The following is a 14950-nucleotide window of genomic DNA, read 5'->3' as shown; positions in this document are numbered from 1 at the left end:
TCATTCAAACATTTATTAAATATACATTAATTGTTTCTTGTGTGTTAATATGTTGGTGGTTTAGTCAGATTTTGATTAGAATCCCTTCTGCACCTGCAAACGGTGCTTTAAAAAAGTATTTGTTGGATCAATAGAAACAAATTGATATAATTTACAGTAATCAGATCTCTTAAACCATATTTGGAGCACAAATGTCAGGTCTGATAAAGTGAACAAGAAATTCCATATTCTTAAATCACTATTTTTTCTACTCACAGGCAGATAAGATAACTACTATTAAATCTAAAGCTGAACATTTCTAAGCAGTTTTGGTATTCAAATATAAGAAAATGAAAAAAGTGCTTTGTGACTGAGCCGCCACCCCCCAATAAATCATCGCAAAGTTGCATAGCATTACTGTCATAAAAGCTGAAAGAATTGTGTTTTTTAGGTGGAAATTCAATCGGCCAGGGATTCTCAAGCTTGCCACTTCCCAATCACATTTTTCTTTGTAGAGCTGAACAGGCCAAGGCCGTTTGACAGAATCATTTGATGTTCTATCAAATCTTCTTGAAATATATAAATATTACATGTATATTTGTATTCTCTGCGCCTGAACTGACATGTTTCTTCTGAACTTCTCTCCAGTTTACTTGACATTCCCCTGCAGTGCAGTTCTTTCCTATAATCAGTCACCATTTAGCACAGCAGGAGAGCAGAATCCAGTGAATAAAATCTTTTCATGCAGAAAAGAGTTGAGAAAAGAAAGACAGAAAAAACAGCACCTTTTTGACATCTCGTTTGAAGGCCAGTCCTGAATTTATGGGTGTGATGTTAAAGTAAAAAAAAAAAAAAACAGCACAAGCCAAAAAACCCAACTGCAATATTTGTAAGGTAAACAATACAAAACAAATATTTTGTTTCTGAATTATATGCATCAGCTAGAGCAATATCTAGTTGAGAAAACTGGCAACAAGCAACATATTTGGTAACTGATATATACTGTCAGCAATGTCTAATTTTTTGGCTAATAACAGCTTGACATTTGCAAAAATTCTCTGACCAATGTCCTACGAACTCCAGCCCGTTCGACTTGTGTAAATCTCTCAGACGTCTTCAGATTTGATGTCTTTCAGACATAGGAGCTAATCTTCAGTATACTCCATATTTTTAATGGGACTCAAGTCAGACCCTCTGAGCCAGTCAGTCAGTAATGTTCATTTCGGTGTTGCTGCTAACCGCTTTAGGTTTCTTTCAATATCTTCCTATGACTTTTCATGATTCCTTCAATCTTGTCAAGATCCTCAGTTCCAGGCAGTCTGACGTCAGCTGGCATCGACACTGTATCCTAAGGGTTATGAGGACAGTAATAGTCCCATATAAATAAAACTTATCAGAGACAAACCTTTAGCCATTTTTAAGCTACTTTTGAGAACTAAAAAACAATATTTTAAATTAAAGGGTCCTTTTATTTTATGTGCTCCAGACAGGTTATCTAAATAGATCCATATTCTTACAGATTCTCCTTGATAAATTTTGCAATTAGCGCTTTCTATGGAAACATGGGTAGATTTAGGTGAGGAAAAATTAAGATTCAGCTGTTTTCTAACTTATGACATTAACAAACATTGAATTCTCTTTACAATTTTTAACAGTAGCCAAGATAGAGGATCGCTTTGGCAAGTTATACATTTACAAGTGGAAAGCATAAAAACAATCTTTTACAAAAGAAAGATACTGATGAACAAAATACTTCAATAAAATGTTTCTTCATTTTAAGTGGTTCAAGACATTGTAGCAACAGTGATTTGCTAATTACTGTCTAATACTTTGGGACGGTCTAATTATTTTTCCATCCATTGTCTTCTTCTAATTGGATACATTTCACCGGGGTCCAGTTAGGAGTCCTAACTGGAGATCCAAGTGTCCCAAATCCACCAACAAGACTTCACAAAAAGTTTTCTGAGGAATATTTTTGAAGTTAGGAATTGTTCCCCTACTGACTGAATACGTTCCGATTCTAAGCTTTCTTGGTTTAATGTTTTTTATTGTCAGATAATTCCACTGATATACAATAATCTATTTCAAGACATTTTGCGGTTGTTGCAGTAAACATATTAAAATAATATTATGTTGCTTCACTTCAGTGCTCCTGAAATAAATAATGGTTACTTTCTTCCTCATTGAATTTATGTCATTTCTATTAAACATTAGTCTCAAAGCACATGAAAAAAAAACCATTTGCAATTAACCAAAGCCAGCATTGAGCACAGAAGCAACCGTGATAGCTGTCAAAGTAAAAATTGAATCAAGCAAGTGTCACACTCTTGAAAACTCCTGTTATACATCACCTGCTCTGTGCTTTATCGCTGCATCAACTGCATCCATTTATTAAATTCAACCACAGTACAGAGCGACGCTCCCACAAGTCCACATATTAACACATGTAACTGGCTCAAATGGAAAGAACGGAACAGCAGGTACAAATGTTAATGACTGAGACAATGCTTGACCTACCGATGTACTGGTTCCACTCTGGATCCAGATCAGCTTGATTTGCCAGGCAGCCCTTCATCACATTAAGGCAATAATTCTTGCAGGGTTTCACTCCCGGCATACCCCGACAAAAGGGACAGAATAGCATTTTTGTCAGCCCTCGTATACAAGCTGGGGTGCTGTTTACCTGCAAGGACACAGAGTACAGAAGCTGTCATTAAAGTCTGCATATGCTCTGTGAGACTGATTATAATCGTAAAGAGCAAATTTTCTTATATTCTAGTGACAAAAACTCTGGCAAATAAATACCAATTTGTCCTTCAGTTGTTCCTAATAGCTGATATGTAATTTTGAAGTGCCATTTTTTGATGTAAAAAGAACCTTTGCGTAGGAGAATGCAAGAGCAAGAGTTGTTGTAAACAGAAAACAACTTTTTTAATGAGAATATATAAAGATGCAAGTGTGGCCGCTCCTTGACGCCACAGCCTCATGTGTCGGATTAATTCAAAGTGATAGTTCAGGGGGAAAGGGCTGTCGTCAAGAGAAATGTAATTGAAGCCAAACTTAAAGGAATTGAGTGATATGACAGCGTGTTGGGGAACACATCTTAGTTGGTGATGCCCTCACTACCTATATTTTGTGGCAATAACTTATTCTTTGATGCCTGAGTTCAGTGTTACATATATTTCGGTTTGCGCTCATCTGCCTTGTGCTCTTGTTATATCTTTTACACAAGAAATCTTCATGAACTTCTCAATTTCAGATGTGGAAATGAATATATATACATAGCTGCAACTCTGAATGTAGCTGAAAAAAAACTAGTCCTAAAGACCTTTTATTCACAATATACGGCTTCTAAAGATACCAGTTTATCAACTCCCATAGATGCTGTTTTTGTATTATTAGCTTACAGGACATTTAAAATAAAACCTGTGATCTTAGTTCTCACATTTGTTGAATCATAAATCAAATTGGGAAAATATCAACCATAACGAAGGTTGATATATTTTGGAAAAAAAATACCTGTTTATTATTACTTAATCATGTTTGAAATCCCACTGTTCTTCTTTTGCAATCTTGTTACCTAGTTTCTTACTCAGTGGATTGTTTATTGAAACAACACCTGAAACTACCTCCCATTCTATCTCTTATCTCCTTTTAGCAACAGCTGGTGATAAAATACAGGCTGAGTGGGAAGGTGCTAGGTCCTTCTGCAAAATAAAAGCAGAAAATCCATAATAAAGTTTCTCATTAAAAGCTCTTAAATTTACTGTTTTGTAAACTGTATGTCAATATAAAAATCTCTGAAAGGGCAAATATTATATCAGCTGAAGCTATACAACAATTTTAATTAGTAATGTTTAATGTTAAGATCCAGAGGGCCAGATGCTTGCAGTGCTGTTGATGGCATACTTAGCTTTGCAGCTATTTTCTTTATTCTATGAAGCAACAACCAGATTTTATTCTGCATTTCGGAGTGTGAAAACTTGCTTCTCAAGATTACAAGCCGCTATGCTCCTACTTTTCTGTTGCTCCTTTAAAAATTCAAAAAGTAGAGCTATGAGCGTTTTTTGTTTTTCAAGGAAGAGACACATAAATAAGTCATGAGGTTAATTTGGCTTTTGTTGTCTTCTACAGAAATGTACTAGTTTCAGTTTGTTTTGGTCAAGTTCCTGTGCCACATGAATACTTTGATAATGATAAAGAGGCTTTTTTCCTAGAATTATGCTTTTTATGGTAAGGTTGTGTGACTTTGCCTTCTCGATAAGCGTGGGAAGATGAAACATGAAAACATTTGGTACAAAAGAATGTATAATCATTAATAGGTTAAATGACACTGCTCCAATAAAGCTTGTGAGGAGCTAAAAAATAATCAGCAGAAACAGAAATGATCCACTAACCCCATTTAAACCCAGTTATAATAAATGGAAGGATTAAACAACTAAATATAAAATGAAATATTTTTTCAAAGTTAGACACAGCTGTTATTTTCTTAATGGACCTCGTAGAAAAAAAACTAAAGGTCTTATAATGTAGTGAGGTTTTATGCTTTAATAAGGAGAAGAGGTCTTATGTCCCTGAGAAATAAAGATACAGGCTCTGTTTTAGTTTAATTTTATCTGTAGATTCCTTTCTCTGTGATGCATAAAGAGGCAGCCCTTTGTCTCTCCATGCAGAGAGACAGAGACATTTTCGAAATGCTCTGCAGCTCTTTGCATTTTGAAAATGCAGACCATTGTTGAAAATGGACTGCAATTTTGATAACTACCGTTTTTATTCAGCATAAAAATACAATGACTATGTTTAGTTCAAAATATCACATTCAGCAAGTGGAAATATGTTTTAAATATAAAGCAAAATTGGCAAAAAACTGTTTTGGCAGACCAGAACCTGACAAAGTTTTGAGTTCAAACATTTTACCCTTGGTAAAACTTTCTCTATTCATAAACTGAAACAGTTCATGCAGACTGACCTCAATAATAGTCAAATAAAACTTTTTTCTTTTTTTTAAGTTTAAGGGTTATTTGAGTAGAACAAATGCATCCCTACCAAATTCTCACCATACCTAATAGGTCGCGCAAGAAATGTACCTATCAAATACTATCACACTGGTGGTAAAATATGGCGGAGGCATCATCAGGAAGTGAGCATGCTTTTCTTCAAAGGGCACAGGACAAAGGTCAGGGTTGAATGTGAAATGGATGGAGCTATATACAAGGAAATGCTGGAATAAAACCATTTTGAGGATGAAAAAGACTTGAAAGTGAGACAGAGGTTCGCTTTCCAGCAGAGCAATGACCCAAAACATAGAGCCAGAGCAACAAGAGAATGGTTTAGATCTAAGCATTTTCATGTTTGCAAATTTCCTAGTTAAAATCCAGACCTAAGTAAAACTGAGAATCTGTGGCAAGCCTTGAAAATTTAGGTTCGCAAACACAAGTCTCACTTTTCCGATTTTTGAAAGTAAAAATAAGTTAGAACCATACATAATTCATTTCCTTTGACAATGATGCGTTACTTTCAAGTGGTCTAAAACAAAATCTACAAACATACGGTAAAACTTGTGGCTGTGATGAGACCAAATGGGAAAAATGTAAAGGGGAAGGCATATTTTTGCAAAGCACTTTGTTGAAGCTGTAGCTGCAGTTACATTTTTCTCACTTCAGTAGCAAAAAAGAAATATAAGTTCAACATGACCCTCTCTAATTCAGTGTACTGTAAATCTCTGCAGCAATAAGCCTGGCTGTCCCGTCTTGGCGGCACCATGGAACGGTCGCCTCCAGCAGGTTGTCTCTTTTCATTATGCTTTCCCTCAATCTGCCACATTGAGTTTATCCGTCGCGGTTCAAAGGGCTTCAGTCCCAGACACCTGACCTGCATCCCAGGGTCCCACTGAAATGTCAAGAGGTGAAGTTGGGACATGCTGGCTCAGAAGGAGTGCGGGGTGTAACCCAGTAAACACATGCCAACAACACATCCTCTGCGACTGCTTCTAAATGAGCCTCACCGCTGTTACTGTAGAGGGGCGGTGAAGCTGAAGTGAAGGAAATATCTTTTAGGTTCACCGAGTTTACTGTGGTGAGGACAGCCTGAAATGAATCGTGGATTATGTGGAGAAGAGCAGGGTATCCGCTTCCTCTTCTTCGTCCGTCTACGATAATTGAGGGTTACAACATTTCTAGTGGCCTCTGCTTCAACTGTACAAAGGCTCGGCTAATATTTATCATATGATAATTGAATTAAAATGACTGTTGGGAGCGGGGGGGTGTCAAGTGGGCTAAACAGAATGGCTTGCAGAGTATTGAATCATTGTTTCTTTCAAACCTTAAGATGCCTTTTAGAAACAGCTTTGTTGTTGCTGAATGTTTAGCCTTTTGCTTTTTCTTTTATGTAACTTTTGAAGGTAATCAGAGCTGCTCCAATCCCAAGGCTGCAGCACCAACACTATATTGCATCAAACTGGAAATGACTCCAACAGCATGATTAATGGCTTGTGTATGCCGTGTGAACAAATATTAGGCGAGAGAGCAATAAACCTTGATAGCAGAAATGCTTTTCTCTTCACTTTCATTGTCGGGAAAATTCTCCCGAGAAATCCTCACACTCTTCAAACCTGTTTTCCAGACAGTGACAGAACAGGCTGCTTTGAGTCTCCCATTTCCTGGAGATGATTACATTAAGAGCGGGCACTAGTAAGAAAGAGTGCAGGAATTTATCGAGAAGAAAGTTTTTAAGCTTTGTTTAGGATAAAATTTTTATTTTATTTGAGGTCAAATGGTAAATATGTTCCACCTAAATCAAATTCAGTCTCTTTAAGGTGACAGGAAAAAGCATATTTGCATAAACTCACATTCAAGTAAAAAATTAGCTCAATTAAACTGGTAATGAGCTTTACCTTTGACACTCTCTGGGCCACTTCCCGACCTACAGAGAGACCCTGGACGAATGTGCGTGCAGCGATGAATGCACGGGTAACCTGAGCGTTGAGCTTCCTGGGAACATCTCCAAATGGCTTCAGCACGTCCATGTACTTACTCATACACTCCAGATAGTCCTCAGTTATAACATACTGGGAGTTCAGCAGCGTGAACATGCGCTCCAGCAGCCGGGACCAAAAATCATTAAGCATTTCTTCCAGATTAACATTCCCTCCTGTGTAGTAGCGCTTGAGCTCGGAAAACAGGTTCTCAAAGACCTCTGCGTTCTGCATGTAAGGTTTGCCGTAGGTCCTCACAAACATCTCATTCAGGGAGCGCTCCGTGTTCTCCAGAAGCTCCAGGAAGAATTCTGGGATCAAACAAAAGAAAAGACGTCATATTTACACATGGAAAAATACTAAATAATAAAGTGTACAAAAATAAATAAAGATACACAGCACCCACCACAATTACTATCAATTTCTGTACACAGCTAATTTTCATTGTGTATAATTTTGAACTAAGTCTCAGCATTTGTACTCAGGCATGTGCAGCTTTACAACCATAACTTTTATTTTTTTACCCTTAATCAAATCTAAAAGCAGAAGTAGAACCTCCTGCATAACCAGCAAGAATGCAGCAATGGCTTCTGAATGGTAAGTCAAAGACAAAAAACTTGTTTTACAGCAGCCATTGTACAGACCCTTCACTTGGATTGCTACGTTAAAGGTTGAGCTTTGCTGAGGTTTCTAGATAATTGGGCAATGCCTTGGCGATTGTGACTTCACAGTTGGGAGGTTCATGAAACCGTTTGTTTTCCAGACGCCAAATAACATTAACTTACTGCCAGAAAAAAAAAGCGAGATTTTTATTTATTTCTAGAATCAGTAGAGCCAAAAAAAATAAAATAAATGTGCAAAAATTGGATTTTGTGTAATAGATTCCATTTAAGTACGATGAGATTTTTTTCTTTCTCTGGCAAACGGGCCTCGTAGTTTAGCTATTGTGCTTTACATGAGTGACGCCAAGACATTTTGAATTAAATGTGGTGAATCTTTTTTGTAATGGATAATGGGCTGTCATTATAATTAAGCAGGATATCCATAGAAAACCTCCGGCCAAATAAACTCTGAGATGGTTCATTTGACACATCAACCTTCTTCCACACCCATCTCAATTCTCAGCTAAAACATATAAAAAGCTATGAGGAGAGCTGAAGAAAACAGTATGAAGGAGGATCCAGGACATAGTCTCTGCCTTTCCAAATAATAAGTACTGAGTCATGATTTGCCTGGGACCTAAATGTTTTTCCATTCCATTTAGCAAAATGTTGCACATTAAATTTTACCAGTTATGTACAATGTTATTTTGTAGATTTTTTTGACATTCTTTTTAAAACTATTAAAAAAGATGCTTTCCATTCATTTCGACTGATCAAACATGTACAATCCACAAGGGATCAAATTATTTAGTCTCTGCAAAATTTTTCAAAAGTTCCTTCATGTGCTACTAAAGTTTCAGCTTCATTTGCCGAGTTATTCTTCCTGCTGCTTTTATTTGAAGATTCATATTTTCCTCCTGCCTATGATCCTTCCCTCTCCCTCCAAATATGAAAAGAGCTTCCACAAATAGATACAGCTGTTCTCCATATTCATACAGCAAAACAATACAATGCACCACCATGAAAAAATCTCTGTTTTTATAGTATCTTATGGGGAGCAGCTTGATGTTTTTTTAACACTGACACTGTCCATGTCCCTCTGTGTCTGGCTTTGTTCCCAGTTCTTTGTCCACCAGACAGCATCATAAAACATTTTATAAGAACATCCTTCGTTTCATAAAAAAGACTTTAGGCACACTGAAAAAAGAAAAAAAGTAATTCTTTCTTCTCTAGTCATTGCCAAATTAATCCAAACATGTGATAACTGTTTCTTTTATGTATTATTTTAATCCTTATAGCAAGTGTGTAAGAATATGCCCATCTCACTACTAAATGGATATGTCTGAACCAACATGTTTTGTAATAAAAATTTCAAATTTCAAAAATGTTTTGAAAAAAGCTGCAAATAGTGGAGAAAAAAGTACAGTTTTAGCTGGTGGAAATATTGCAGTTTTCACGCTTGCCTAGTTTTAAGGTCAAAAGGATTTTGTGCAGCCTTATAAATTAAGAAATGCCGGATCAGGTGATTGATCATTTTTTAAGATTTTCACTGAACAATGAAAATAGCTAGATACAAAAAATGTCTTTTTGTTAGCCAGTCTTGTGTCTTAAATTTAACTTGATCTCAAACACCTATAGACATCTACTCGAAATCAAATAATAGAACAATATACATCCTGTACCTTTAGCATTATTAATGACCAACAGCCACTTACAGTATGCTCACACTGCTCAATAAATCATCATCACCTTTTTGTTTTCAAAGTTCTGCCACAGGAATGGTTTAGAAACATTGGAGACTTTCTTCATGCTTATGTAAGTTTAGTCATCCATCCAGAAAAATCTAAACTGGAGTAATGGATGGTGTGGAAGAGAGAAACAGTTGTAAAAAATAAATAAATAAATAAATAAATAAACATGTTAAAAACTACAAATGAACCTTCTTCTGTTGCAGTTCTTCAATTATTTATTTATTTATTTATTAACATTGCAACTTCAGACTCCTTTCTTTGGCCTTGGCAAAAGAGACAACACACTAAAATTATTTAGGTTTTATTTTAAGTATTGCCTTGTAGATATTTCAGGCAAAGAAAATGTTGCATTCACATCCATCAGCCAGCAGTGGGTTCATACACATGTAACTCTTTTGCAATCTGGATGCAGAGCGGTGAACATCTGCTCTGACTGTGGATGGGAAGGCGCGCTGCATATCACATGCAAGTGCTTTGGGACAGCACTGCTTTTGCACTGCTTTTGGGACCACTGCTGCTCCTTAAGAAGATTAAGAACAATATGTGCTTTCACTTCGATCTCCAAGTGCTGGAAAACACCAAGAAAATGGTGCGAGTTCCTTTTATTAAGAGTTTCTGGCTGTATCTGATTACTGGCTACATGAAAAAGTTAAACAACTTTATTGGCAACACTGATCCAACAGATATTTTACATAGAAAATTATGTCAAGACATAGGACATATAAAACATATTTCTGTCCTTAATTCAAAATAGGATTCTTAGATGAGTGTGAAGCTTAAATCACTCACTTTTATGTCAATGTCCTGGAAAAATAATACTATTTCAAGCTTGCTCTCTGCTATGCTGTAGCTAGCAGAGCCTGTTGTGAATGTTCAGGCTATTATGATTTTCCTGTTAGCGGTAAGCTATTTCTCCATCCTTAGCACATTGCGCAGCAGTCATGAGGTAGAGTGACAGCGCTAACACTCTCCTCGTGGCTCTGATTGGTTGTTTTTGGTTGGGAATGGTGCTTTTCTGCAGATGTCAATAGCAGCTCAAGGATGTGGTGGAAGAAATTAAACTTTTCACAGACTTTAGCAAATATGTAAAAAAACAAAACAAAACAAAAAATATATAAAAGTTGCATACTGCAGGTTTAATGTGACATTTTGTCAAGCACACATTAGTTTAATTAATCATTGAGGGAGACATTTATAGTTCTGGAAAAACAGAATTGCTTCATAGCTGCATTAGGTCATCCTGAAATGTTTCCAGTAAAGTGCATTGAGTGAGTGCACTGAAGGCATGTCAGGCCTGACCTGGGAGGTGAAGCAGGACGGGGCTGCAGAGTGATGTGCCCATGTGGGGGTTGAGTTCGGACTGCACCAGTGTGTAGGTGGGTGGTGAAAATCAGTGTTTTCATTTTCTTCATCATTTTGAATTTGATCACCAAATGTTTAAGTTAAAAATCTCAATAATGATTTGAACTCCAATATTAAGTAACCGCCCGTCAAACAAATTAGTGTTGTCAGATGCTCTCTGTTCATCACCAACTTTCATTATTAAATAATATCGGCAGACCACAATATTTTTTTTTATCTACTTTCTGTTCTTTGTAGTGGACTAATAAGAAGCATAATTTTAGTGAACAGTTTGATTCATACGCAGGCGACAAAACATGATTATTTACGTCACGTTCAATATGGCCAGCATGGCTCAAAATGTCTCATGAATGAGACAAAGTCTGCCAGACAGCTCATGCCATCAATTATGATGTTGCTTTACTCTTGCTCTTCAAGGCACTCCAAATAATGGATCAAACTTTCCTTACCCATTTTGGCAGTCTATTCAAGGTTAAAAGCTTGAAGCATCACCCTACATGCAAAACCTCCACTTTGCTGCTCACTACCTGTTAGATTCTTTCCAGTCCCTTCACCACCCCGGCATCCACTCATGGGCTCTATAATTAGAGAGTTTCTAATTCCCTGGCATGGAGTGAGACATGTTCAGTGGGAGGAGATACTCATCACTTCAGGAAAGCAGCATGGACATGGAACAATGAGCTCTGAACTTATTCTAGAGAACAAACCCAAACTCATTTGAATTGACAACAATCTCCATTTTATATTGTAATTTTTTGGGTTCACTGATGAACTACAATACAGTCCTGGTTTTCCCTGCCTGAACAACTTCATATTATAAATTAAAGGTGAATGCAGATAATTGCAGATTATTAGGTAGTGGCAGTGCATGGCTACATTGTTTGGTAGGCCTCACCTGATTGACTTCCAAATAAGTAAAAGGTGACTCATCTGGAATACAACTCACAAAGATTTTTTTCTTACATTCAATTGTTTGTGCTGCCTCTTGATGGAATGGAAATTTGGATAAAGAGCCAAATCGCCCATGAAATAAAGGCCATTGATTTGATCAGTGAAAGACTGATAATATGTTCATCCCCTGATGGGGGGAAATGTCCAACACCTATATTTAACGTAGACTGTTACTTGTTAACATAGCTCTGTCTTCATCTCACAATGTTGTAGTGTCTGGCCTGATTGTCTGCTTTGTAGTGCCTGGTTATTGTAGGTGATATCACACCTGGCCCTTGGCCCCACTGTGAACACCAGTAAGAAAGAGAGTCTCGTTTTTGAGGCCATATCATGGAAAGATCCTTTGAGTATTTGAACTATGTGACTGCCAGGATTTTAACTGAGTCAGGCTCTTGAGTAGACTAATAAATTTTCTACAACTACCACTTTTTTCTTGAAGTCAGAAGAGTCTTAAAGCAGTGCAGCAGAGGTAGGTCACATTTCAACCCCACATGAGAAATGCACATTGCAGCCAATTATCATAATGGCCCAGTCAAAAGTGTAATGGATTTAAAGTGGTCATTATCTCTGAGCAATGCAGGTGAAGAAAAGAGACGTAACTCTCAAATTATATCACAAATCACATTGGACTAGTTTTATCAAGAGAACAGGAATAAAAAGAGTGTAAAAAAGAGTCTTCCGTTCCTGGACATATGACACCTCGTATAAAATGCTAACATGAATGAGAATGTATTCATAGTAATTATATGGAAACTTAAGATTCCAGCGGCTTAGTAGAAAACTGATTTATCACATACAATTAGTCTGAAATGAAGTTGATACGTTGTCACAAATTATTATTGTCCATTTCCACATCGTATCAGGTTTAATACGTTTTAAATGACTGCAGTAGTTCCTCTAGGGAGCTGATAAAATTAGCTTACCTTGTGCTACACTTTTGTATCTTTCATCACAGGCTCGTTTTGTTTTACATCCAATATAAAAAAAGAACAGCACCAGAATGAACTCAGGTAATATTAAATATGCAGAGTTTCCAACATTATTTGTGCCTTATTGGTGAGTTTTACTTAATAGGATCAGTCAGTGGTGCTGGGGGATATGCTAAATGAATAATGGCAGCATCTGAGAAAAGTTCACTCAAAGATAAATAATTAAATTTAAAATAAATTCAGTGCAGTCATTATCAAATTTTGAAAAAAAAAAGATCACTAAATATGAGCAGTTTATTCTCAATCTGCATAAGACATTTATGTAAGCTGTCCCTGCTTTGGAGTGATTAGAATGAATAATTATGGCTCATTATGAATAGTCTGACTGAATCTGAAAGCATGAGAAAACAATACATTGTCACTGAATTAATTAGCATTCTGTTTGGAAATGTAGCAAAAGGCAAAAAAAAAAAAAAAATTGGAAGGCTTTCATAAATCTTAACACATCAGTAATAAAGATGTTTGACCAAATTAAAATGCAAAACGATAATAGTGAAAAATTGGGCAACAGCATATTTAATAATCTTGGCAGGCCGGAAGCTCATAATATTTTACTGACAAATCTCAGTTTGGCACTGACTTCTTGCTGTGTACACAAAGCTGTGCAGAGGTTTTACAGAGCTTTCTTGCGCTCAGTTTCTATGCTTCTATTGATAGATGATCTCTGTGATGGCAAAGATATCAGTAGTCTATTTCAACAGTCTTGAAACAGTACTTCTTTTTTTTTAACTTTAGAGCTACACAATAAAAGTAGAAATATTTTTATGAATTTGTGGAGAAAAAGTATTTTTGGAAACCGTAATTATAAAGTTAGCTAGATAGAAGAAGGGGGAAAAAAAACAAGAAGAGTGATCAGGTTCATTTTCCAGTTTTTTTCATTTCAAAATGGCTCTCATTTATCTTTATTTATCCAGTGTTATAAATTCAATTCAGTAATAACAGACAATTTCAAGGCCTGCCACATCAAATAAATAAACCAAGTAACATACAGGACCTTGCAAAGGTATTATTAACCCTCTAACCTTTTTACATTTTGGCATTTAACAACAAACTGCTCTGCATTTTATTTTGTTTTTTCTGTTACAAAAAGGCACACAGTAGCACAGCTAACTGAGGAAATGGATAGTACAATAAGCAACTATAAAAGCACAGTGCAGTTTTATCTTCAATCTCACAAAAAGGATGTTATAGATTATTTTCTGTTACCTTCACAGTTGTGCACTACTTTGTGTTGATCGATCAAAATAAAATCCCAAAAAACTGTATTGACGTCTACGGCTGACATGATGTGAAAAAGTTCAAAGCTTTTGCACGGCAATCTGAAACCAATCGGATGTTTCCAACATCAGCATTGACAAAACTTCCATCTCTGAAAGCAGACCTGAATAAGCTACAGAAATTATATGCTGTAGAGTAAACAGCTGATATTACCAGCAGAATGCTCCGTGTTCTCAGCAGGACTCCAACCAGTCGGAGACGGAGTCCATCACTCTGTAGGTGACAGTTAAAAGCGCAAAGAATAACACACGCAACTTGGTTTTCAGTCCCTTTGAGGTTTCTTTCCCGTACATAAAACAAGCTATTGTGCCGCACTTTAAATTCCACATGTCAATCATAAACTGGGTCATCGATTGGCCAGTCCAAAAAGAGATGATCTGAGTGGAAGACAGAGTCCTTTTATTTCTCCATTTTCTTCTGTTCATATCGAAGGCAAAACGACCACCCAGATACGCAGTGGCACTTAAAAGAAATGAACTAAGTTGGAAGGGAATATTTGTAAAATGGCTTTACTTTAGAAATGTTAAAAATCCTGAAATAATATGTGGAAAAAAAATCACTATTATTTTTTAAATTACAGATATATCATGTGTATTTATACAAGTTTGACCTTTCACACTATCTTGCAAGTTTTCCTGCCTTCTCTCTCCCCTGTTTCTTGTCTGAAAAAAATCAAATAAAATAAAAACCTTCAATATGGTAAAATGCTTTTATTTATTGAATAAAACAGTATCCTCAGAATCACTTCTAAACAGTTGAATTAGTGAAGAAATTGCACGTCCAAGTAAAATGATGAAAAGGGAGACTTGCACAATAATTGTATGACCTTCAAGTCACACTGCTTGCACCTCCGCTTCACTCCACCACAGAACGGACTCCAAAGAAAATACAAACCCAGTAAAGAGATGGTCAATAAGTCAGTATCAATGTATGTCACAACAGATACATGATCAATATCAATAGATCTGATAGAATAGCGACTGAACTCCAATCCAAAACTGCACAACTTTCAGCGAGATGTAGGCAGAGGAAAGACTTTAACTGCTCCATCTCTCCTGTGAACAA

The 14950-nt window shown here is 36.4% G+C and overlaps 1 protein-coding gene across 2 annotated transcripts in view; it reads right to left on the bottom strand.

Annotated features, from left to right (window-relative positions):
* The window catches only part of LOC129361147 (glypican-6-like), a 97605-nt gene that overhangs the window by 49111 nt on the left and 33544 nt on the right, over nt 1-14950 (bottom strand). For both annotated transcript variants that reach the window (XM_055031868.1, XM_055031867.1), the window contains 2 exons: nt 6872-7263; nt 2497-2662 (listed from right to left, as the gene is read on the bottom strand). In XM_055031868.1, coding sequence (XP_054887843.1) covers nt 2497-2662; nt 6872-7263 — 558 coding nt within the window. The remainder of the gene's footprint in view (nt 1-2496; nt 2663-6871; nt 7264-14950) is intronic.

This window comes from Poeciliopsis prolifica, unplaced genomic scaffold (genome assembly GCF_027474105.1).
Source record: "Poeciliopsis prolifica strain line A6 unplaced genomic scaffold, Auburn_PproV2 SCAFFOLD007, whole genome shotgun sequence".
Taxonomy (NCBI): domain Eukaryota; kingdom Metazoa; phylum Chordata; class Actinopteri; order Cyprinodontiformes; family Poeciliidae; genus Poeciliopsis; species Poeciliopsis prolifica.
The sequence above is the reverse complement of the archived record's forward strand: the minus strand, read 5'-3'. Positions and strand labels throughout refer to the sequence as shown.